Raw genomic sequence first — 26,267 nt, forward strand, 5'->3', positions numbered from 1 at the left:
AGAGGGGCTGGTGTGTGTGGAGGGGTCTCTGTGTATGCGTGTAGGTGCGGCGGCGGCGACGGGGGGTGTGCCTGTGTATGCGTGTGTATGTGCGCATGCGTGAGTGCTGTGTATGCGTGTGGCTGTGATGTGCGCATGCGTGAATGTTGGTGCGCGTGCAAGCAGCTGAATCCAGCCGGGGAGAAGCGCGTGACAGTTTCTTGTCCGTCATTCCCCCGTGTCAGCTCGCTATAAGTCTCCAGCCTGGACGCATCCTTCGGATGCGATTTCCAGGCGAGACCTAAAAAGGTGCAGCTTCTTTTGTCCACAAAGCCATGGCAATGACTAATTCTGACAAACATACCCATGCATACAATACGAAGTGAGCACACTCCAGGTGCACCTTTAACCTCTCACTATTTACTTTAGTTTTAAATGAACTTAATAAAAATAAATGTTAGTTCAATAATGGTGTCGTAGCATTACAAAAACAAACTGCTTCGAAGCCATAGAAGTTAACTAGTAAAATCTGGCACTATTTTATCCACTTTTTTGAGAAATGTTATCTGGTTTTGGAGTTTGGCTATAGACAGCTTTCGTTTTCAGTTGCTATAGATGTGTGCATCGTGTACCCATTGTGTTAGTAAACCTTGCTACATTTTCTGCTTATAATATTTAATAATGGGATATCGGTACCTCCATGTATCTACTTAAAACAGACATGTGAATTGCCAAAGCATGGTTTGTACATACTTAAATGTCTGGATGTCAGTCCTCCTGCATTTTAAACCCACTCAAACAAATGTACTTTAATGCGCTATTTCTTGCACCATAATGACATCTTTTCCAGCCAATGTTTGCTTCTACCAGCCTCTAAAGCTCACAGCATCCTGACCACTAGCAGCTTCGTGGTTAGTGGGGTAGCTGGGATTATCATTGGTTTAAAGGGATTAAAAGTCAAACTACAAATGGCGGCAAGGAAAAAAGTAACCAAAGCTGGCTCCTTACTTCCACGCAAGTTTTTGGGCTTCAAGCAGTCCCATCTCTTGTTTTCGCTAGTTTGCAATAAAATAATCTTTACAGTTTTTGTATGAATCGCAACATTCATGCAGCAGCACTTTGTTGTCTACCCAGAGTTGTAAAAAGCTGTGGAAACAACCTTGAATGTGTACTTTGTTTTAGATGTGAATTTCGGCGTACAATGAGAGCTTGGCTAATAATCAAGGGCTGAGAATGTGCTCTCCTGACCCCACCACACCCAGGCCACCAACCCTGACATAACAGATTCTAAGTGTCCCCTCAATGGAAGTACATCAGCTGTAAACCTTACATGAGGTGCAATGGTTTACTATGCATTGGAATTCAAAGAGTAAAGCGACCCAGGAGCACAAACATAACGCACAATGTGCAGCAAAGAGCTCTATACATTGAAGGAGAGGGACATGCTGTGTGGATGGACCTGCCTCCCCTTTGCTATTCATACCGTATCTGCGTGGAATGATCCTGTAGGTCAGTTCTCACGTTAGCTGGGGAGTGCTTTTTCGAGTCTCCTGGTGCAAGGAGCGCGGCTCGGGTGCAGGCAGCAGGCCTTTCTCCTGAGGGGGAAGAAGGAGGCAGCTCGAGCCATGGAGAAAGTGGGCGGGGGTCATAAACATCAAGCATGGCATGCTGCTGCCTAAGAAAGTTTAATTTTCAATAAAGAAATGGTTTGGGGAGCCACAGTAGAAGAAAGGCACGCAGGCGTGATTCTTCCAAATGAAATGCTACGTGCCAGGGGAGTGGGGGGCGGAGATGAGACTGGGACAGTGCAGGCAGCAGGCCTTTCTCCTGAGGGGGAAGGAGGCAGCTCGAGCCACGGAGAAAGTGGGCGGGTATCTGCGTGGAATGATCCTGTAGGTCAGTTCTCACGTCAGCTGGGGAGTGCTTTTTCAAGTCTCCTGGTGCAAGGAGCGCGGCTCGGGTGCAGGCAGCAGGCCTTTCTCCTGAGGGGGAAGAAGGAGGCAGCTCGAGCCACGGAGAAAGTGGGCGGGGTCATGATCATCAAGCATGGCATGCTGCTGCCTAAGAAAGTTTATTTTCAATAAAGAAATGGTTTGGGGAGCCACAGTAGAAGAAAGGCACGCAGGCGTGATTCTTGCAAATGAAATGCTACGTGCCAGGGGAGTGGGGGGCGGAGATGAGACAGAGACAAGAACAGGGGGAGAAGAAAAAGAATCATAAACAAGTTAGTGTGTGTGGGGGTAGGGCTGAAGCGAGAGACACTCGGAGAGAGAAAAACAGGCAAAGACAGAGACGGACCAAGAGTAAATAGCTAGAGATTAGATGTTGCAAAGAAAGAGAGAAATTAATGAAGGTTAGAACGAAAAAGCACCAAAGTAGTGAAAAACAACACGTACCTGATAATGCCGGGAAACTGAAAGTACGGCCGGCCATGAATAATTAGGGGAGGAGAAGCCCTTTGATGTGCTGTGCGGCCGGGAATGCGCGTGAATGTTTAATCACGTGGTTCACGTGAACTGCATGAAAACCGCTGGGATGAAAGCCCTTGGTTTGACGATTATTTTCGCCACTTGAATTCTCGCTCCGCTCGATGCGCTTGTGCGCATCGATAGGTCGCGAGACCTAAAAACAAGTAAATATTTTCCTAAAGTACATTAAAAATAAAAATGAAGACATGGATATGCGTCCAAACTTCACCCAAAGGAACAAGTTCACTTATCCTACACAAAGTATGGGTAATAACACATTATGTGCATAGAGTAAAAAAATTAATTACCTAATAATAATTCACCCAGCTTTTATTTGCAGCGCTTTACTCCGCTTTAAAAAAAAAAGCCATATCCACAGGCAAGATGCGTTTGCACTGACAGATAACGAATAAGACCATCAGCATGTGAACTGCTGGTAAATTTCACCAGATAAGAACTGGGAACTCCACACAACCAAGATGGCTACACGTTTAGTTGTGCGTGTTATGTAAGAAACACGAGCAGCGTTGAGTTCCACTGCTAAAATAAACAAAAGCTTGCTCACAAAGGCTCGAATACACACATGCCCAAGTACCCATGCATGCACGTCCACACATTTCCAGAAACGTCACACATGCCTTACGTTCCAAGCGTGAAGCATCAAAGCAACTCATCGTTGCAGAAAAGTCACAACGGGCCACAATTCAAGGCTCAAAGATTCCTTGAAGTAATACACAGCTCTGAAATTCTGAGGTACCTTCAAAAGATGCCGCCGGACACCAAGAGGTACCAGACCTCGAAAAATCTACTCACTCACTCGCAATTACGAGTAAAATTGTATCAGGTCTAGCTATTCTTAGCACAAAACAAACTATCCATGGGTCTAGACAGTGTAGAAGGTGTAAAAACCTATTAAGATGCAGAGAACCTAGAGGGCCTTATGCAGAAGATACTGCCTAATGAGGCAAAAATACACATCTTTAGAAAGGAAAATCCTTTAAAAAGAACGGAACCCATCACTCACCAAAGTGACATGCTTCATTATCTGGGTTGTCCTTCCTGGTCACTCAATAGTGTAACCAGGGGCTACACCCTTCTCACTAAGAAAGGGTAGCACACGGATGTTTTCAAACAGAGAAGGTAAGTGGGAAACTACAGATGTGAAAAAATATTCTGTGAATATGAGTGATTGACGTAGTGCATGAATGTGAAGATAAAATTTGTAGTAGAAGAAAAAAAGTTTTAATGGGCATCTTCTACTAATCCAAATTAAACAGACCCCCCAGGATATAGCGGCATGGATTAGCAAATTTAGCGGCACAAAAATGGAAATTTAGCGGCACAAATATGGAAATTTAGCGGCAATTTAGCGGCATTTTATTTGGCGGTTTTTCCTACAACAAACACAGATATCTTCGTTTTTTTAGTTGTTTAACAACATGAAACTATGTATTTTTGGTTTATTTACAATGTAGACACTTTGTTTGGCTTCAAGGCTGCATATAGGACATAAACTAATGAATAAATGCCCCAAAGCAATCCCCCCAGGGCCCGCCGCTGAAAAGGGCCCTCTCTCAGTATAATTTTAGGTTTGTGAATAGGGGAAAAACCATCCATACATCCATCCTCCCTTCCTTCCATCCACCCATCATTCATCCACCCACCTTTTCACACATCCATCATTCATCCATGCAACCTTTTATCCATTCATCCATCCATCTACCCTTTCATCTTCCCATCCTTCATCCACCCACCCTTTCATCCTCCCAGCCATACATCCATCCTTCACCTACCCACCCTTTCATCCATCCATCCACCCACCCTTTCATCCATCCATCTACCCATCATTCATCCCCCCCACCTTTTCACACATCCATCCATCCATCATTCATCCATCCACCCTTTCATCCATCCATCCTTCATCTGACCACCCTTTCATTCTTCCATCCATACATCTATCCTTCACCAATCTATCCTTCATCCATCCACCCTTTCATCCTCCCATCCATACATACATCCATCCTTCATCCATCCACCCTTTCATCCTCCCATCCATCCATACATCCATCCTTCATCCATCCACCCTTTCATCCTTCCATCCATACATCCATCATTCATCCATCAACCCTTTCATCCATCCATTCACCCATCATTCATCCACCCATCTTTTTACATATCCATCATTCATCCATCCACCCACCCTTTCATCCATCCTTCATCCGTCCACCCTTTCATTCTTCCATCCATACATCTATCCTTCACCAATCTATCCTTCATCCATCCACCCTTTCATCCTTCCATCCATCATTCATCCGTCCACCCTTTCATCCATCCATTCACCCTTCATTCATTCACCCATCTTTTTACACATCCATCCATCATTCATCCACCCTTTCATCCACCCATTCTTCCGTCCACCCTTTCATTCTTCCACCCATACATCTATCCTTCACCAATCTATCCTTCATCCATCCACCCTTTCATCCTTCCTTCCATCCATCCATCATTCATCCATCCACCCTTTCATTCATCCATCCACTCATCATTCATCCACCCACCTTTTCACACATCTATCCATCCTTCAGCCTTTCATCCATCCATCCACCCATCATTCATCCACCCACCTTTTCTGTGCCTCTCTCAATGGGGGGGGGGGGGGGGGGGGGGGAATCAGTATCTCTCTGCGTCGTCTTCCTTCTTCTTTCCCACTCATGGGAGGGCATCTCTGTGCCTCCCTGCTGGGGGCGGGGGACGTGTCACGGGACCCACAGCTCCAGGTGTGCAACATCCATTGAGCTCAAAAGGCTACACTACAGCCACTCCCCCCCCCCCCCCCCAGCTCCCCTCGGCTCGTGTATGTGAGATGCATTTCTAATTATACAAAAAGCAGACAAACAATACATATGAATGAAGAATATAACATAACTCTATTGTCATAGCCATCTTTCTGATGCCCATGCTGTGAGGCAGCATTCTTGGAAAACGTAGCATCTCCCGTTGAAGATTTCTATCATTTTCCGTTAGTCTTCTAAGACATGCATTTTGTCTCTAATCTTGTCTCAATAATGGAAATGCATATAATACAATTTTTTTTTGTTAAAGGCATTTTTTATACTGCGGAGAAGTTACTAATACCTTGTTCGCGCATTTGTTGTCTTGGTGAGGCTCGGTTGTAAAAAGAGACCTGGTGTCAACCCTCATTAACTGAGATCTGATTTTATTTGCATGGTTTGTTCGATAGAAGATTTCGTAAATTTAATCTGTATAGTTTGTGCTCTGTAGTGCAGTTGTAGTGTTGGTTAACAGTCCGTTTCCCTTTTTTCAGAGTCGGGGAAGATAAGGCTCCAAGAGTTGTGGCTTACATCGACTGTCCTGATCGCCGAGGTTAATTATTCCAGCCCTAGGCAGAGAGGTCAAAGAAAGGGTGAAACACAAAGACTCATTAACAAGTGAAAGGTCTTTTAAAAGACCTATTAAGTACTCGGCTGCGGGTGGCAGCTAAAAAACAGACTGTCTCTCTGTGTCCCCGGGAAGCTGCTGACACACACGAGTGGGGAGGGGCGCACAGCCAATTAAAGGCATTGTTTGTTTTGCAGTCTCCCGCCGGTAGAGACACTTTTTTCTAAATTTCGCGGCCAATATGGTTATTATCGCGGCCATCGCGGTAGTCTGCCGATTTCGCGATTTTTTCGTGAATCGCGAAATCGCGATAAACTGGAGGGTCTGATTAAAAACAGTGCAAAAGCAGTTGGAACAAATGAACTACTTAGATTTAACTGGTTCTGGTCTACATGTTTCCTCCTGGATCTAAGCGCAGCCTTCGACACAGTCAACCACCGTGTCCTTCTGCATAGACTGGCGGATGCAGGACTTACCGAGACAGCAATCAACTGGATTGAATCCTTCCTTACAGGGCGCACTTTCCAAGTGTGGGACGACAATCATCACTCATTCACTCTCCCACTCACAAGCGGCGTCCCTCAGGGCTCCTCCCTGAGTCCGACGCTTTTTAATGTCTACATGGCCCCTCTTGAGGACGGGGTAACACCATTTAACATAAAAATGGTAAGCTATGCTGACGATACTCAGTTGGTCGTCTCCCTGTCCCAGTTGATCGACCATCCAGAAAACCTGACCAACTGCCTTACAGGAATTCGCAACTGGATGAATAACTCATCATTAAAACTAAATGGTACAAAGACGGAGGTGATGCTCCTAGGAAAACAATGGACGACCATCCCTCCAGCACTCTGGCCCGATGTGTTTGGGGAAATCCCCCCCCCCCCCGAAACGTGAAATTAAGACACTCGGTGTGTGGCTCGAACCAGAGCTTACTATGAAAACACAAGCAACCAAAACCTCGGGCACCTGCTTCGGGCTCATGCGCACGACCCGCAAGATCCTGCCCTTACTGCCACCTACTTCTAGGAAACTACTCATTCAGGGACTAGTACTGTCCCGCCTGGACTACAGCAATCTGGTTTATCTGGGAGCCCCTGAGGCCACCCTAACGAAACTCCAGCGGACACAAAATGCGGCGGCACGCCTGCTCACTAACATCCCCTCCAGAATGTCCGCCAAGCCGGCCCTCAAAGCTCTGCACTGGCTCCCTGTGCGCCAAAGGGTGCAATTCAAAGCGATGTGTACGACACATAAGCTGATCAACGGATCTGGCCAGGCGATCCTCAGCAAAATGATCACCCCCTACACAGCAACCAGATCCCTACGATCCCAGAATGAGAACCTAGCTAGCATTCCTAGATTCGAAAGAACCCGCACAGGAGGACGACAATCCTCCGTTCAAGCAGCTACGGGATGGAACGCTCTTCCCCGCTCCCTCAGACTTGAACCTAACTACCTAGCATTCCGCAAGAAATTAAAGACTCATCTGTTTCCTAAATGAAGTCCCCTTGACTGTCTCCCCTCCCTCTCCTCCCCCTCAACAGGATCACAAATCTTATAGCGCGGGGATGCCCTTGGGTCACCAGGCGCTTTAGAAATCGTTATTAAATTAAAATTTAAATTATCTGGATTTGATTTAATCCAAGGCCTTCCTCAGGACCACTATAAATGTTTGCTACTGCGTAGTGAAAACATGTAAATATGTGAATAGAAACTAACAAAAAGGTTAGTATCAAAACAACCTAAAAACCTGATCCGCAGGCGTGCAGGGCCTCCATTCCTGAGCTGTCGTCAGGTGAGGTCCATTCCTCGGAAGACACGGGATCTAAAATTATCCTGTGACTTGCGGAGGATCTTCACACCTGCAGATCAGGTTTTTAGGTTGTATTGACATGTAGGGTAGTATATCCAGGCTTGATCTTTAAGTGTTCCCTTAGACTTTCTTTAAAAGGTTTGTTTAATTTTTTTCTATCTATTTTTTAGCACCTACTAGTCCCATCTGGCCAGTAAACTTAGGCTGGAAATGAACAGATGTCCTGTTCATTCAGAAAGTGAATGAGCATTAAAGATGACATTTAAACTGGTTTATCTTGCCACATTTGCTGTCTTTTCAAGAAACAGGTCATATGTCAGTTTGCCTTTTAACTAATTGCTACCCCAAAAATTTGATTTATTTTTCTCTAGCTTACTAGAGTTTAAGGTTTTTGCAAACTGAGCTGTCTGAAGAGGTCAGTCATTACACACACATTTAACCAAATAGCCTGTAAATTAATATTACAAATATTTCAAAATATATCAGGAATTACAAAAGCACATTTTTCATAATTAGGAAGTGGGATGCAAACAAAGCGGTAAATAGGAGCAAAACAAACAAGAACCCTTTATTCAATGATGTGCAAATGATACAAATTTGCAGAAGCTATTTCCAAACATTGTTTGTACACTATATAGTTTTATCAGTAAAGCTGCATGTCAGTGGGAAAGTTTGTGGCCATTTCAATGTAAAATCTGCAGATTACTTATTTAGAAAGTTTTATACAGCGCAAACATGACCACCGAGGGTATCAGAGCGCTTCACAAATTATGCATCATAAGGGTATAATACAGATTATGCATCAGAGGGTATAAACATACAGAGCAGAATAGACATGCTACAAAATCAAAGTCTAAAATATTCCAACAATCACGTGAGGGAAGTAACACACCCACAGGCAGAGTCTAGCATTGTCCGATCTAATCGTGAACCCGGTGGCAGAGCCAGTGACAACGTGTATGGACCAGAATCCGATGCAAGTGCCATACTAAGGTAGAAATGTCTTCATCAGGAGCCCTTTGACCTCTTTTTTTAAGAGGACAGTAGAAGGGTTCACCCCAACTTCAGGGGGAAGGGAGTTACAGATCCTCTGAGCCAACCCTGAGAAGGTCCGGTATAGGTCTTTTTTTTCCCTTTAATTTTTTAGGCTTAAGCAAAAGGGTGCTTATGCTTCTGGAAGCCTTAGACCCACAAGAGAGTTCCAATTTCTGTGCTAGGTACAGTGAGGTCTTGAAGTGGATGGCTTTGTGAGCCATGAATGCAATTTTTAACGGAATTCGAGCTTCATAGGGAAGCCAATTCAGTTCATGCAAGTCAGGAGAGATGTGTTGGTATTTTTTAGTACCAGTTAAAAGCCTAGCTGGGGAATCGAGGGTAGCCCTGAGAGAAGCCATACTCACTCTAGGCAGGCCACAGAGTGTTGCACTGCCATAGCCAGCTTTGAGTCACTAATGCTTGAACTGCAGTCTTGAAGTCATGAGCCAGGAGGAAGAGTTTCCTAAGTAAGCAGAGTTGAAAGTTCGCTCCTTTGGTGAGGGAACGGATGTGATTCTGCATGTTCAGGCTTTTGTCTAGAATGATACCCAGAGATGATGCAGAGTCCACGAGGTGTGAACTGCAGTTAAAAGTAGTTGCTGTTTCAGCCATTGTTCCACGACGAGGAATTGGTTGTGGGGTGAGATCAGTGGGAACTCAGTTATAAGAGCATTAAGCTTCAGGTGATTGCGTGTCAGCCAGCTTTGTGTTTCCAGCAGGACTGAGTTGAGGGACTGGATGTCTTCAGGGGAGGTGATCTTCAGGTATAGTTGGGTATCATCCACTTACATATGATAGCGAATGCTGGATGATTTTAAAATTTCAGTCAGAGGCTACATGAACAGGTTAAAGAGGGTGGGGGGACAAAGCTGAACCTTGTGGAACACCCAGGGTGACTGGTGCAGGGTGGGACAAGGATTGGTCCACCTAGAAACATTGGAATTTGTTCTGAAGGAACGAAGAGAACCAGCTTAAAACCAGCCCAATAGCCCTATTCGGTGTTCTAGGAGGTCAATTAGGTGATCATGTTTGACAGTGTCAAAAGCTGACGAAAGATCGAGAAGGATCAGTATGCACGACTCATTGTGATCCAGCATTCTAAGCACATTGTCCACGATGTGCGTGAGCACCGACTCTGTGCTATGACCTGGGCGGAAACCAGATTGGCATTGGTCAATGTGATGACAAAGTTGGGTGAGCACACATTTCTCCAAAAGTTTTGCCAAGGTGGGGATGTTAGTGATGAGTTAGAAAGGCAGATCTCAAATTCAGGTAAAAGGTTAGATGGCAGAGGATCAATGTAGTGATTGGAAGGTTTCAAGATCCACAACATTTTGCGAATAGTGGGTTCATCCACAGTTTGGAACAAACTCCATGAGGCATGTTCTTTTGGGCTGAAGGGCTGTAAGTGTTCCGAGATATTCGACTCTGAGCCCCCCCCCCTCCCCACTACTCCCCCCCCCCTCCCCCTCCCCACTACTCCCCCCCCCTCCCCCCTCGGTGCAAGTCTTAAGTTGGAGATCTTATGGTTTGGAGATTTTAGCAGACACTCTTAAGTTAAAGTGGTGCCACTGAGTCAAGAACTTTGAGCATTGCATGGTCATAGTGGGCCGCCAGGTCGTGGATATCAGACATGTTCAGGAGGAGGAGGTGGGGCAAGCTGTTATCACAAAGCTCTCAGGTCTTGCGAGTTGATGTTCGTAGGCATCTTGTCAGCTTTTTGGGTTCTTAGGTTGGGATCTGCTTACTCTTACGAATTCATGGACGAGAAAAGTGATGCAATAGAGATCTGTCCAGTCACATGGGAGGATCGACCCCAGGTGGAAAGAGTTGGGCTTACCAATGACCAGATCTAACGTGGCTCCTTTTGTATGCGTAGGGCTGTCACATATTTGGATAAGGCTGAGGTCAAGTAGGAAGGATTTAGGCTATTAACCAGCATATCGTTTCAGTGGAGGTTGAAGTCACCCTGGAAGAACTGCATGCCTTGGAAATCCCCGTTGGCCGAAATATTGTCCATGATCTGTTCTGTGAAGGGAAGGTTGTCACAAGGGGGGGTGGTAGAACGTGTGCAGTTTGCATGAGTGATTGTTGCCCCAGTCACATCAATGCACAGGTATTCACACAAGGGCAGGAGGTCAGTATGAATGACTCACTATTAAATTACTACAATATAAGCAAACTATGCCTCCCCATGACCGCTAGTTCTGTCCAACATAATGATGTCAAAGTTGGGCTGCATTAGAAAGTCCAGGATGGGAGCAGCAGAATCATTTAGTCATTTCAAATGACAGGGTGCTACTACTTAAAAGTGATAGTTCTTAAACATGATTTGAGAAACATTTCTGCCCCCGCCCTGATGACAATGCTATTAATGAACTAAGAGGCAAGTCAGGGGTCATGCGTATCCTATATATGGCTAGATTTGTATTATATATGGAAAGAAAGTTTAGTCTATTAAATAAAACAAAGGAGTTTTTTGAATGGTAGACATGCTGAACTCTCACATTTAATGGTGCTCTCATATCTGATAATGAAAAAATTGCGGCTCAATTAATTAAATTATTTGCCCACAATCACATCATTTGAAACCAGTTTATGGGTCAGGAGCATTACAAATAGGTCGAGAAGATTATTTAAGTCACCAGACCTACAGGTCTAGTAAAATTTTTATGATTTTGATGCCAGGGTATTGTTGCAATATAGTGAAGTTATGCAAGTACTATATTCCAATTCTCATGTAAAAGATTCAAATAATGTTTTTCAAGTAATCTGCTGCAGCACCCTCAACACTAACACACACATCCAATAAAACTTGATTGAAAGAAATTTTCCAAAAATGTCCTCCAAGATGTGGGTGAGTTATTGGTGCTCCGATAACTCATTGCCAAATTATGATGATTAAATCCGCAACCACCAAGTTGATATATCCTTTAAGATTGAAACACCAGCATACGGATTGAAGGCAAGACTCAGCCTTGCCAGCTCCGGTTCCTTGCATCTGCCGGTCCTAACTCCGGTAGGATCTAGAACACCAGAGAGGCACGGACTAACAGTAAAATTCAAACACTAAAATTATAATGCATGTGCACTTTATAAAAGGGATCCGTGCATATGCAAGTAAAACACACACACTTGCACAAACATATTTAATAAATGAAAAATCCACATCCTCAGGCCGCTGTACAGTAAGGTGTAAGTTTAAGAAAGTTCAGGCCAAATCACATGCTGCTGGGGTGGGAAGGTGCACCACTTCTGCGTGGTTCTTTTGGAGAGCCAGCCAACCCCCACTTGGCTTTCAACCGGCTGGGACACCCTTTCTTAGGGCACTGGTTCTCACCAGTGTTCCCGCATTTGCCCCCGTGTGTCTGACCCCACCACACGGAGCAATTTGAAGCCCCGCCCGGACCGCGGTGTGTGTGTGACATGGGGGATGGACCGGGTGCGCGGGACTCAGGCAGATTCCCACTGCTGTGTGGGTCTGGTTTGTGGCCCATAGCGCTTAGTTGGTACCCGGCTCATACAACAGGCCGCTAGGCAGTGCCTACGTTTGGTGTGTCTTATATTGGAACCTTCAGCATCACTGATGCAATACGCATCTGTGGCATCCATCGTGGGTGCCCATGAGCATTGTTTGGTCTTGTGTCTATTACTCCTGGGACTTTGTTTTTCCTTCGTGTTGACTGTTTGCTCATATGTCTTCCCACTAAGCAGGACACTACACTTGAGTGTCTACACGAGCCGGTACTGATGCCGTGCAGTCTTGACCCTAATTGGGTGAGTTTATGGTGTTTTATGCTCTCCGCCGCTGCTATGTTTTTATTATGTAACACCATTTGAAGTGACACAATGTGCTCACTCATTACATGCCACGAGTCACTAACATTCTTCAGCATGGTTAAACTGCATCATTAACACCTTGGCTGCTGTGCATTTTCCCCTCCTGTGCTGACATCCCTTGAATCCTACTTTTCATGACGAGCTCAGCTCGTCATCAGCACAGCTCAACTGTGCCTCATGACGAGCTGAGCTCGTCATGAGTATGGAAGGGGTTAAAACAGTGTGATGCCCTTGCCCCCAGTTCTAATGAGAATACTGTTGGATGTAACTTTAATATTGTTATTTTTGTTTTTATTTGCAGGTTGTGTTTTTATGATCTACAAGGTATCACTTTTTAGGGTGCTGTAATGGTGGTCACATTCACTCTTTAACCTTGTTGACCACTACCAAAAGGTGTAGGTAGATCTTTCTGATCCTGACAAATTGCTGTCTAATAAGTAGGAAGGCAAGAAACATGTTGACCTTTTTCCACTAGCGCATAGACTCGATGTTGTAAGTAATTCCAAAGATGACCAGAGGTAGCCGTGAAGTATTATCATGTAAAGATTTATTGCTCAGCCTACACTCTTCAACTGTCATTCCTCACATACCAACAAGCACACTCACATTCCAATCACACTGTCATCAGGCATTCCAACATTCCACGCAGACTTCACATTCATTCAGGCTGAGCAACTAAGAATAGGATGCACTAGGGAGAAGTCACTACACTCGACATCCTTAGAGCAAAGATACACGCCTTGTTTTATTTGTAATTAGGACAGGGCTACGTTCATTAAATATTGTTTTGAGTGGACCACCTCCCCTATTTTAATCACTTGCTTACACTCCACTTTCACCTACACTAACATAGGGCCCTCAAGCGCACATCACCCACCGGCATAAAGGAAAAAAGATCTCCGCCAAGAAGGCCCCACCACGGGTGCCGATCGGGTATTGCACCGCCGACTCGATAAGGAGCAGACCGGATGATGAAGCAAGACACCTAGTTGGCTGGCTGTGTGAGGGTTTTTTTCCGAAAGGAGAGGTCTCTTCTCCACGCTTTGATGACTCCATACCAATGATGGAGCATTTGCATAAAACACACTAAACCCTGCTTGTTTTGAAAGGAACTGCATACTAACTTTGTTTAATTGTAATTTCGGACATGTATGCTGGACCTGGATAAATACCAGTCCGTTCTGCCCCTTTCTTGCTTCTACAAATCACATGTGGGTCAAGAGAGAAAACTGAAGTCCCATTGGAGGTTCTCAACCACTGCAAAAACTATTAAAGAACGACTACCAGCGGCTGTCCGGGACAATCCACTGTTTCTTTCAATTTAGAACGGCCTGTTCTTAAGCACCTAATATAGAATGTTCTATGAACCATAAGATCTTACTAACGCTGTTGAACACCCTCTTTATGCGCTTATAGTCACTGTTATTTTTCAGGCTTCCTTAATTTGCTCTACGAAACTTTCACCAGGAATTTCTTCTGGGCATTAGGGTGATTTTCAGTCAAGGTATTTCTTCATGGGTTTCTGAAGTAGCCCATCCATACACAATTCTACTGTATTGTTATGTGGACATGTATAGTGCACAAGACACACCCCTCCTCTACTCCCCCACCCCACCCCCGAAGCAAGCAAACAGAATGCCCCACCAGACTTTTAAACGCACCCATCCCTTCGCAACCCAGGCATAAACTTGCTTCCCAATACTTAAGAACCGCCCACCCCCTACCACAACCCGCCTACCGCACCGCGCACTTGGTCACACCGAACCCTGGTGTTCAAGTAAACAAACACGCTTTCCCTCCACATCCGCATGAAGCCGAACACCCCTCTTGGACCCCAACAAGATTGAACACCCACCGAACCCAACACGGTGAGCTCACACTGACCACACCTCAAACAAGGCCCCATTCTCCCCTAAATACAACACAACCGACCCTTCCTCTCACAAAGCACACACACCCAGACGCCTCGCAAAAAGGTTGCTCCAAAAGCCCGTGCTCTATTTACCCTCTACACCGCTAATATAATTACTTCAGAGTCCCCCGTCACACCGCCCCTCTTTCTTCCCTGTGCACCACTCACCTTCCGCAGCCTCTTGTTCAGGATACATTCAGCGGCGAAGACTTGCTCCCCAACGGCCGAGAGCTCCTCCATTGCCCTCAGTATTGCTCACGGGGGCTTTGCGGCCCCTCTTTAGGACGCGCCCTTGCGTAACCCAATCCACTGGAGCCCGGTATCCTCGTTTATTGCCCACCGTGGCACCCTTATAACTTGGGTGGCATTCTTCAGTCTCCCGGCCCCCTCCGCTGGATTCGGACGGTTGTTGCTTTGGCGCGAGGAACCCCTTCCCGCAGTACCCTCCGTCCGTTCTCCTAACGCGCCGTCGCAAACCCACCCCTTCCCCATGATTGACACTAACCCCCTTAGCTGTTTGACCAATACCAGATGAAAGGGAGGGGCTACAGAGATACTTCCATAGGGAAAGAATTGAGTCAGAGGGCGGGGTTAAAATTAACAACGAGAAAAGAAACGCAGGCCCGAGAGGGTGGAGCCACTCAAATAGCGAGGACAATGACTTTAGTCTAACGCCTCCACGGACCCACCTCTCTTTGAGCGACAGGGAGTGAATGACCATCAGGAGACATAGGAAGCTATGTAGTTGTAGCGTCGTCAGGAAGAGGATCCGCCCCATCGTGAAGGACAGCAGTTCGGTAGTGCCCTGGCGAATAGGAACCAGGTAGTATCAAGACAACCGAGTTGGCAATTGAGAGCCAAGGGGCGGGGTTCTGAGAGGTTGGGGATTTAGTTGCGAGGGTGAAGCAGAGGAGGGCGCTAGTGGGACTATCGAGAAAAGTGGGGGAATGGAATGGGTTTGGTACCGAGATAGTGATTTAGGGAGATAATGTATTCTATGGCAATATTTATATAGTGCTTACTACCTGTTTGAGAGGTGCACGCACCGTAGGTTTTTCACTAAACTGACCGGTTTGCACAAATCAGCAGTTCCCTTTATGGTAATTTATTTATTTAATGCAATTTTATCGTAGCGCGGACTTTACCCAAATGTGTGGGAGCGCTTCACAATAGATCCAAGTATGTTACATAAGGAAATGTACATACTTATACATTACAGATACAAACGAGATAGATGAAAAAGTAAAATAAAACAATAGGGGCCCCATTAGGATTGTCCACCCACCACCCCGTCGTGAAAATGGACCGCCCACCATAGGGGCAGGGGTCCCGTGGGTGCGATTAGGATGCGCCCGCCACAGTGGCCGGTGCATCCTGCATCCCTAACATTGTGGCAGACGTTGCACTCAGCAGGGAGGCATGTTGTGCACTTCCAAGCACAACATGGCAGGCACCGCGCAGTGCATGGAACTGCAGGGGGTACCAAAGTGCACCCCCCACCCCCTCCCGGAGTCCTTGGGGGTCCGCAACGGGCCCACCTAGCAGACTCCGCATGCCTTTCCGTGCCGGCAATGCCGTCATGGAAAGGCATTCCTAAATGCACATAGTAATCTGGCTGGTGGTGTCAAACAGACATATTGCAGCCTTTTCCGCCCACCGCAAGTCGACCAGGGCGGAAATGCGGCGGGCGGTCTTTCCGTCCGCCGCGGACCCCCAGCCATAACAATATGGCGGGGGGGGGTCTTTTTTACAAGGATGGCGGGGGCAATCCGCCCGCCATCCTAATGGGGACCTAGGTGTCAGTCACAAAAAACACATTAGAATTAGGGCCGTATAGGCATAGATTATATATTTACAACATTGTAAGAACTTCCTTGAGGGACATGAAAAGGAATGTATTAATTCTGGAAGTGTCTTTGAAAGAGGAGAGATTTGAGGTCAGTTTGGAAAGTCCGGGTAGAGGTGGTGGTACGGAGTAGTGGAGGAAGCGAGTTCGAGAATCTAACCGCATTGCCTGACAAGGATCAATCCATCGATCTTTCCTTTTGAAGGTGGGGGGCTCAAGCAATAACTTTTACTCATTGCATGAAGGTCTGGAGCCTCTAGAGATTTTACGTTTATTTGTCAGGCATCGAGGGGCGGAAGTGTGCAAGGCTTTGTGGTTGATACAGGCAGTCTTGTAGATTGACCTTGCTTCGATGATAAGCCATCGAAGAGAACACAGTATGGGTGTGATGTGGTCACTTCTTTTGGCCCCAAATACAAAACAAGCCGCTGAATGAAGTACAGATTTGAGAGGGGAAAGGTGGGATTTGGGGAGGCCAACAAGCAGAGAATTGCAATAATCCAATCTAGAGAGAACCAGAGATTGCACCAAGGTTTTAAGGTCTTGCTCCGGAAGGAAGCAGAGAATCCCCCAGAGAAGGCGCAGTTGGTAACATGCATTCTTTGTAATGGTGTGGGAGTTTAGATTGAGCCTTTTGTCAAGTATGACCCCATTTCTGAGTAAGTCTTCTGATCATAGCCAAGATGACTGCCATCCCAAAAATTACGAAAATGACCTAAAGTCTTTTTTTCCCATCAGAAATACACACTTCAAAGAGTAAATCTTTGAAGAAAACTCTTTAAAATGTGTCTACCTCTGCCTTAAAAATTGCTGACCTATAATGTAAGTAAACAAAGGTCTAAAAGCCATGCTATCAATCAATTCAGACGATGTTCTGTTTAAGTATCATGCTTTGGCCTTTGCAATGTCTTAAATGTGAAAAAATGGATAGTATTTTTCTCTTGGAAAGGTGCCGTCCCGAGAGACTGGAGGAGCAAACAAGCACTGGCACAGCAATAGGTCTCGTCTATGTAAAAGCTATTGGCGTTGCCAATCTGTTTTAACTATGTTATACACCAGCATGGCTCCTGTTCAGTATGACTAACAGTTAGTGGTGTGGACTGGCAAAGAGTGGAGGGCCATAGAGTGGAATAAAGTGGTGTGGAATAGAGTCGTAGAATGGAGTGGCATATATTGGATCTGAGTGAAAATGGCGTAGAGTGGAGTTGCATAGATTGCTATAGAGTGGTGGGGCATAGAGTGGATAGGTGTCATAGAGTGAAGTGGAGTAAAGTACCATGAAATGTTGTGGACTTGCATAGTGTGGCCTAGTGTGATGTGGCATAGAGTGGAGTATAGTGGAGTTGAGTAGAGTGCCATGGCATGGAATAGAGTGGAGGCCCATAGAGTGTAGTAGAGTGTAGTGGTGTATAAATAGAGTGGCATAGTGTGGAGCATGCAAGGCGTGGCAGCATACTGCCATTACAGGCAACACATTTTCAATGGAAATTACAATTACATCTGCACATATAGTTTTATTGATACGACTATACACAACGCACAAACGATTATGTGTGGTCATGGCATCACATAGTGTACCAATGTGTTTTGATTGTATTAAAATATTTGTTTCCCGTACACTTCCCGAAAAAAAATCTTAATTTGTGCTTTTGTAATTCTGAAATTGTTAGAAATGGTGTTCTCCAATTAAACACAGGTATGCACCTTTGTCCAAGTAGGGACCCTTGCTTTTAGTCAGGGTAAGGGAGTTACACAATTTAGATAACCCCTGCTCACCCCCTTGGTATCTTGGCTTGGGCAGAAAGGCTTATCCCAAAGTCAATGTGTAAAGTATTTGTACCCAAGCACACAGTAACACAGTGAAAACACCACAAATGGACTCCACACCAGTTTAGAAAAATAAAGTATCTTCATCTAAAGCAAACAGGACCAAAACTACAACGACAAAAATCCAACATACATGTATCAAATTATGACTTTAGAACAGTTATTTCAAAAATAAAACTTGGAGAAACGAATAGCTCCAACTAAGGCTATTACAACTTCTTGCCAGTCATAAATCGAAGGTGCAGACCGCGAGGTGCGCGGCGTCTGGACAGTCATTCGGGCCCCCAAACAACAGTACCTCGTAAAACGAATTTTACGGTCAATGCACAGCGTCGTGGAGTTGAGGTGTCAAAGGTGAGGCTAGTTCCCTGTTTGCCATGGGGGTGGCGAGGCGTAAAGTGTGCGAGGAGGCGAGGCATCTAATCCAGGGAAAGTTAGGTGGCGTGGGCAGTGAGGTGTCAACAGTGAGGCGATTTGAAGTCGAAGAGTTCATGAAGTCACCCTTCTCAGTTATCAGCTCCGTGATAATGGTATGCAGGCACTGGCAGTGACGACGCCGGTGGTAGCACTGGCATCAGGAAGGCCAATAACTGAGGGTGTCGGAGCTGCAGTGCATGTGGGACGGTGCGTCGTGCACTTCACACGCTGTGCCCTCGGCCTTGGTGCAGGTCACAGCATCACTGGCGGTGGCGCTGACTTTGTTGGAGTTGTTTTTCTTGCTTTTCAGCACCAACCACACAATTCTCAGGGCCCAGGAACTGGAATTGGCACCCTTTTGAATGCAGGAGTCCACACAGGAGTCCAGGTGCTGGTTAGTGAGTTACAGCTGAAGTCTTTGTGTCCCTGAGACTTCAGAACAGGAGGCCAGCACACACAAGCCGTGGGAGATTCTTTTTCAAGCAGGTTCACAGCCAGGTTCCCGTCTTTGTTCTCTCCTTGACAGAAGCAGCAACTGCAGGCCAACCGAGCAAAGCACACAGAGCAAAGGAGCAGTATTCCTCCTTACAGCACTCCAGCTCTTCTCCTTGGCAGAGGTTCCCCTTGAGTCCAGAAGTAATCTAATTCTCTGGGGGTTATGGTCCAATACTTATACCCCATTTTCTCTTTGTACTCATTGTGGCAAGGGTCTCTGCGCCTAGTCCAAACCAGTTCTGTCCTCTCTGGTGCAGCATGGCCACAGAAGGTGGAGACAGCATTGTGCAAAGGAGACACAGCCTATTTAGGTGCAAGTGAAACTCCTCCCAACCACTCTAAATGCACATAGAAAAGGCAGGACACACCTCAACCCCCCTTGTGGCTGTCTACAGTGAATGCACGTCCCCAGCTCCTGTCACTCCAAAACCAGACAGCCAATACACAAACAGTAGATGCTCACAGAATGGTTTAACAAGAAAATGCCTACTTTGAAACCAGTCCCAGGATGCTTGTTTCCGGTCCAGGGAGGACCTGGCCTGGCAGTTCGGTCTTGACTGTTCCTATGGGGCAAAGGGTCGAAGCTGATTTGCATATGGCCGGGTCCATACTGGGGTGGCGTATTGGGCAAAAGAACGATGGATTTAACCCAGATCTTTTGACTTGGGGAGAATGTTTGCATTGTCAGCATTCTGTCCATCATTTGTTTGCTGTAACACTTTTCACCCTAATTGGGATGGGTATGCCCAGATGTGGGTTCCTTGCTCACTGTGCCACCAGATTCAAGCTAGCCTGGCTGAAGAAGGGTGACATACCTTGAAACCAGTCCCAGGATGCTAGTTTCCTGTCCAGAAAGGACCTGGCCTGGCAGTTCGGTCTGGACTGATCCCTTGGGACACAGGGTGAAGACTGATTTGCATAGGGCTGGGTCCAAACTGGGGTGGTGTAATGGGTAAAAGAACAATGGATTTAACCCAGATCTTTTGACTAGGGGAGAATGTTTGCATTATCAGCATTCCGTCCATAATTTGTTTGCTGCAACACTTTTCGCCCTAATTGGGATGGGTATGCCCAGATGTGGGTTCCTTGCTCACTGTGCCACTGGATTCAAGCTAGCCTGGCTGAAGAAGGGTGACATACCTTGAAACCGGTCCCAGGATGCTAGTTTCCTGTCCAGGAAGGACCTGGCCTGGTAGTTCGGTCTGGACTGTTCCCTTGGAGAACACGGTCAAGACTGATTTGCATAAGGCTGGGTGCAAACTGGGGTGGCTTAGTGGGAAAAAGAGCAATGGATTTAACCCAGATCTTTTGACTGGGGGACAATGTTTGCACTGTTAGCATTCCGTCCATCATTTGATTGCTGTAACATTTTTCGCCCTAAGTGAGATGGGTATGCCCAGACATGGGCCCCTTGCTCACTGTGCCACCGGATTCAAGCTAGCCTGGCTGAAGAAGGATGACATACTCTGAAACCAGTCCCAGGATGCTTGTTTCTAGTCCAGGGAGGACCTGGCCTGGCAGTTCGGTCTGGACTGTTCCCATGGGGCACAGGGTGTAAAAGGGTAGGCAGATTTCAACCGATAACCTTTAAGTATTGCCCGGCGTTAGCCGTCTCTCAAACCACTCGAGATTATCAAACAAAGAGGCAGGCGCTGGAGACTGGAAGGCAGGAAACAGAAGTTTATTCCGACGGAGCAGAACACATCAAATCAGACAACAGGGTATCTTCTCGAGGTGCTCTAACCGCATCTCTGAGGCCTGGCCTCTTATACACAGGTTTATGGCTTTATTGCATGAAACACATTCTTGTCAATACTTTGATGTAAGGAAAGACATCCTCGGAATCCCCGCTTCAAACCCGTTCCCACACACATCTACAGTAGAAGTCCCCACCCCGATCTCAGTAGGTGATGACTGTTGCGCAGCTGGACATTCCGTCGGTTCCCGGAATGTGTGCAGTTGATCGGATCTCATGGGGTGGGGGCTTTGATCAGTCGTAGATCCTTTGAAGAGGGACAGCTTCCTACTGTAGGGGGCAATAAACTGCATTCGCAGGACCAGGTGGTGGCCTGGGATCGGGTCTCACAATCGAGCACCAAGGAAAGGGGTTCATCAAAGGATGTGTGATCACAAAAGGGATGGAGGGAGGTGTTAGCCGGGTACGGGATGTGGTTCCGAGGCAGGGCCGCGCTGAAGGGGAGGTTTATGGCCCAAGCATGTGAGAGCGGGGGCTGTCAGTGCGCAGGGGGATGCTTGCGAGGTCAGAGAGAGAGGGGGAGAGACGCGCTGGCTATCGGCAGAGAGGCCATGGCATTCAAAATGGCTGCTACTTACGCGCACATATGAGCCTGAAAAGGGACAAGATGGCGCCGATAATGTTTACACCGCAATCTAGATTTTAACAGTCCTCCCTTTTCAACATGTCTAGCCAGCTTGTCAATCTATATCTATCCCCATTATATTTTGGATTTCAACTTCATACAAAGCTTTCATGCGTTCAGCTTCAAAGTCCAGAGTCTTAGGGCAGATACAGTTAGCAAAAAGTGAGCACTGGGGTGGCAAGCATTGAATACCCAGGCAGAATCCACATATTATGACAATCGGTATCAATATGATCATAAACAACCTCCACCCCCAGTCCTTTACAGCACTCCAGAACCAACTCCCAAGCGACCATTCTTCTTGTTCCTGATGAACTTCTGAGGGAAGTCTGTGGAGGTGTTCAATGGCTTTGTAAACTGAGGGCGAATTGTCTGGTATGTAGGTGCAGCAGTTGGACCCAATGATACGGCACTCTCCTCCACGATCAGCTAGAACCACATCTAGAACAAGGCGGTTCTGAAGGGCCACCAGGCGGACCGCCTGAAGCTCGGCTGTATTGTTTGTGAGGATGCCAGCTGTAATGTTCATCGTTGTTTCAACTGCCTGGGTCAAATGTTGGATGGCACGGCTGTTCGCCATCGGACCCCAGAGCGGAAAAAGTTCCTTCATTGCGTCCAGGAACTGTGCTCCAGTGGAGTCGGCTTGCTCAATGTCTCTAGCCCGCTTTTGTCGGTGATGGTTTGCTGGAGCCACATAGGTTGGTGGAAGGATGAAGGCAATGTAGCAGGTACCTCCCCAGCCCGTTGGGAGCCAGGTGTAGGCTTTCGTACCACAGACAAAGTACATGTTCGGAGAGGTGACAAAAGTGGGTGGATCAGTTGAGTCCAAAGTTCTGGTGATGCGGCAAGCGCTGTGGCCCACCAACTGTGTCCCAAGGCCTTCGATGCATACAAGGCCCGAGACATTGACGACAGATAGGGCCACAGTCAGGGTGGCAGCTGTTCGTTTTCGGAAGTAGGAGAAGGTGGGTCTGGCTGGGTTGTTGAACACCTGCATTTCAACCCATTCTTTGGCAGGGATGTCCAAGTGAATAGAGGCGTTGGATGTCAGAGGGCAAAAGGGAGCAGCAGTTCATCCTGTTTTGTTCGAGCCAGACCCCATGATAAAAGTGTGACACAGTTTTGCTGGAAGTAGCATTATCCCTGTAACTCTCTTGCAGGAGGATCAGCCAAGCAAGGCAGGAACCATGAATGGAGAAAGGTGAAGGGATGAAGGGGATGGAATGTCCAGTGGCATGTGGTAACAACCCACAGATCCAGCAATTTGTGGCATTGGTGGCAAGGTTGTGTGGGTGTAGCAACTGCACGAAGGAGTTGTTCCAGAACTCCTTACGTCTTTCTCGGAGTTGAGGTGAAAGAGAGACCAGGTAGTGTTCTTTCATGGTGGTAGGCTGTGCAGTAGTTAGAAATGTCTTATGAGCTGGTGCGCTCTCTTCCACGATCCAGAGGGTGGTCATGAGGAGGAGGCAAAAGAGAAGGGTGATAAAGAGGGCAATAGTCTTTGAGCTGTGTATTTTGTCAGTCTTTGGGTTTCTGTAGTGGGTCTTCGGATGTCCGGTTGCTTCCATCATCTTCGTGTCGGGTGCTTCCATCATCTTCGTATCGGGCGCTTCCATCATCTTCAAGGGGCTCGGTAGCGGGCAGAACCACAAACTTCGTTTCGCTTCTCTCCTGGCAGCCTTAGTAGTGTTAGGCCACCGTTCTGAGAATTGTAACTTAGTCAGTGGTCTGCTTAGCCGAAGCTCCCTCCTTTCGTCACAGGTTATACCCTTCTCTGGATGGCACAGTGGGATCGGGGAATTCTGCCAATTCAAGTGTCTCTGTATCAGGGTAACAGCTCAGGGATGGTCGGTCTTTGTTCAGGAGATCTTCTTGGGTGGCCACGTCTTCGGTCGTCGTCAGGGTTGAGGAGATTTTCTTACAATGGTGTGCATGCAGCCAGTTCCGCTTCCTTTCCACTCGAAGAGCTGTTCGGGTGGTGATCAAGACTTGCCAGGGGCCCGTCCACCGGGGTTCCAGACTCTTTGCACGCTGGAAGTTTCGGACTAATACGTAGTCACCGGGTTGGATGTCGTGTCCGGGGCCCCTGGAAGCATCGAGGATGGCCTGCAGCACCTGTTGATGGATAATAGACAGTGTTTTGGTCAGATTGTACAAATAGTCAGACATTAGGACGTCCGGGATGTCATTAATGGATGTCGGTTTTGGTGCAGACCAGACGCTCATGGGCCGGCCAAAAACGACCTCGTAAGGGGTCAAGTGGTGTTTGGTGGGGGTGGAACGCATTGACAACAATGCCAGTGGGAGAGCATCTGGCCGTTTCAGTCCTGTGGTAGCCACTATTTTTGCTAGTTTGAGCTTCAGCGTGGCATTATGTCGCTCAACCAGGCCAGCAGATTGGCCTGGAAGACTGTGTGAAATTTCTGTTTTACAACCAACCCCTTCAAGATGAGTTGGATAACCTCAGCTACGAAGTGAGGGCCATTGTCACTCCATAAAATTCGACAAAGGCCGTAGCGAGGAAAGAATTCCTTCAGTAGTACTTTTGCAGTGGCAATGGCAGTGTTGTCACAAGTTGGGTAGGCTTCCACCCACTTGCTAAATGCGCACACAACAACAAGTACATACTTCAGTACTTGGCATCTTTCTAGCTGGATGTAGTCCATCTGTAGGACTTCAAATGGATGGTTGGGGACCCCAAACCCTCCCCGGGGTACGACAGTTCCTTTCCCAGGGTTGTGTTGCGGGCATATCAGACATTGTTGGACCAGACGTTTAGCTGAGTCTGTGATTTTGTCATTATGCCAAACTTTGGAGACAAGTTCGGCCATAGGGGCAGATCCCATGTGTGCAGGGGAGTGAGCCATGGTCAGTACAGGGATCAAGTACGAGTTGGGTAGCAACCATTTGTTCGTGTCTTTTGTCCGCCAGCAGCCTTCATCGTCTTTCAATCCCACCCGTGCCCATTCAGTCAATTCGTGTGGTGAGCTGGCCATCTGGATGTCCCTAATAGTTTCCCTAGCGTCCTTCCATTTTTCTGTTTGTGACCTGGTCACGTACATGCGTGTCGTCGTCCTATTCTCGGCTGTGGTCCGGGCAGTGATGTCGGCCAGTGCATTCCCCTGCCCAATGATGTCCGTCACCTTTTTGTGTGCTTGGCATTTCATTACAGCAAGTTGTTTGGGAAGGAGGACCGCTTCAGTCAGAGCGAAGACTAGATCTCCGTGCAGGATGGGTGTGCCGTGTGAGCTCAGAAATCCCCTCTCCTTCCACAAGAGCCCGAAATGATGAACCACCCCGAAGGCGTACTGGCTGTCTGTGTAAATATTTGCTGTCGTCCCTGTTGCTAGGATACACACTTGTGTGAGGGCAATCAGTTCCGCTGCCTGTGCGGATCGTTGCGTGATGCAGGCGGTTTCAACTACAGTTCGGGCTGTGGTAACTGCATAAGCAGCTTAGGTGGTGCCATCGGGGAGTTTAATACAATAGCCATTCACCCATAGCTCTCCGTCAGGGTCTGGGAAGGCAGTGTCTCGGAGGTCAACCCTACTCCTAGTCTGTTCGTCCGTGAGGGTCACACAGTCATGTATAGGGGACACATTGGGGTCGTTCTCGGGTAGGGGCCACAAAGTGGCTAGATTCAACGTGGTGGATCTTTTCAGTGCGATGTGGGGTGCAAGCAGAGTCAGTTCGTCCCCAGTCAGTCGTGCGCTAGTCAGATGCTGCGTCTTAGTCTGGTTCAGGAGGGTGTCAACCGCATGGGGCACTAACACCGTAAGGGGGTTCGAGAGCACGATCCCCTCACTTTGTCGGATAGAGACCGCAGCGGCAGCTACGGCTCGAAGGCAGGCAGGCAAAGCTCTGGCTACGGGGTCAAGAGTGGCAGAGAAGTAGGCACATGGGAGTTGCTTGGGGCCAATGGACTGAGTCAGGACAGACAAAGCGCACCCCTCCCTTTTGTGGGTGTAGAGGGAGAAGGGCTTTGTGTAATCGGGGGTTCCTAGGACTGGTGCAGAACAAAGGGCGTCTCGTAGTTCTTTGAAAGAGGATTGGCATTCAGCGGTCCAAGGGAGCGGGAAGGGGACATCTTTAGCCAGCAGGGAAAGTAGTGGTTTTACAATGAGGCTGAAATTTGGCAACCACTGTCGACAGAAGGAGGTGAGGCCTACCAGGGAGCGGACTTGTTTCTGGGTTTTAGGGACAGGGGTTTCTAGAATGGCCTGAATTCGATCGGGTGTAAGCTTTCACCCGTCTTTGGACAAGAGGTGGCCTAGGTAAGTGACTTGGGGTTGGCAGAATTGCAACTTCTTCTTAGAGACCTTGTGGCCATTTTCCGCAAGGAAGTGAAGGAGTTGGATGGTGGCTGTGACTGCAAGTGGAGTGGTGTCGGCCGCCAAAAGGATATCATCGACGTACTGTATCAACACCACTCCATCTGGTAACTGGACTGCGTCCAGTTGTCTCTTGAGGGCCTGGCTATAGATGCTGGGACTTTCAGTGTAGTCTTGGGGTGCTCTACAAAATCTATATGAGCGGGCTTTTAAGGTGAAGCCGAAAAGGTAGCGGCTGTCTGGGTGGATGGGGATGGAGAAGAATGCGTTCTTGAGGTCGATTACAGTGAAGGTGGTGGCAGTGGAAGGAATCAGAGTCAGAATGGTGGTGATGTCTGAGACTACGGGGTACTGAGGTACAACTACTTTGTTGACCTCTCGTAGGTCGATGATGAAGCGGTACGCTTTCTCATCTCCCTCACCCTGCTTCTTTACAATGGGTAGGATAGGGCTGTTGCAAACATTGCTAACTACTTCCACCACCACTCCTGCATCTATCAGGGAGTGGATGATCTTTACCA

At 47.3% G+C, this 26,267-nt stretch overlaps 1 protein-coding gene across 1 annotated transcript in view; it reads right to left on the reverse strand.

Annotated features, from left to right (window-relative positions):
- Nucleotides 1-14,956, reverse strand: part of LOC147702435 (chromobox protein homolog 2-like) — a 168,804-nt gene extending 153,848 nt beyond the window's left edge. The window contains exon 1 of the mRNA XM_086931059.1: nucleotides 14,618-14,956. Within this exon, the coding sequence (XP_086787185.1) occupies nucleotides 14,618-14,689 (72 nt within the window). The 5' untranslated portion in view covers nucleotides 14,690-14,956. The remainder of the gene's footprint in view (nucleotides 1-14,617) is intronic.
- Nucleotides 14,957-26,267: the final 11,311 nt, after the last annotated feature.

The sequence above is a fragment of the Lissotriton vulgaris genome, chromosome 7, assembly GCF_964263255.1.
Source record: "Lissotriton vulgaris chromosome 7, aLisVul1.2, whole genome shotgun sequence".
NCBI classification, from domain to species: Eukaryota; Metazoa; Chordata; class Amphibia; order Caudata; family Salamandridae; genus Lissotriton; species Lissotriton vulgaris.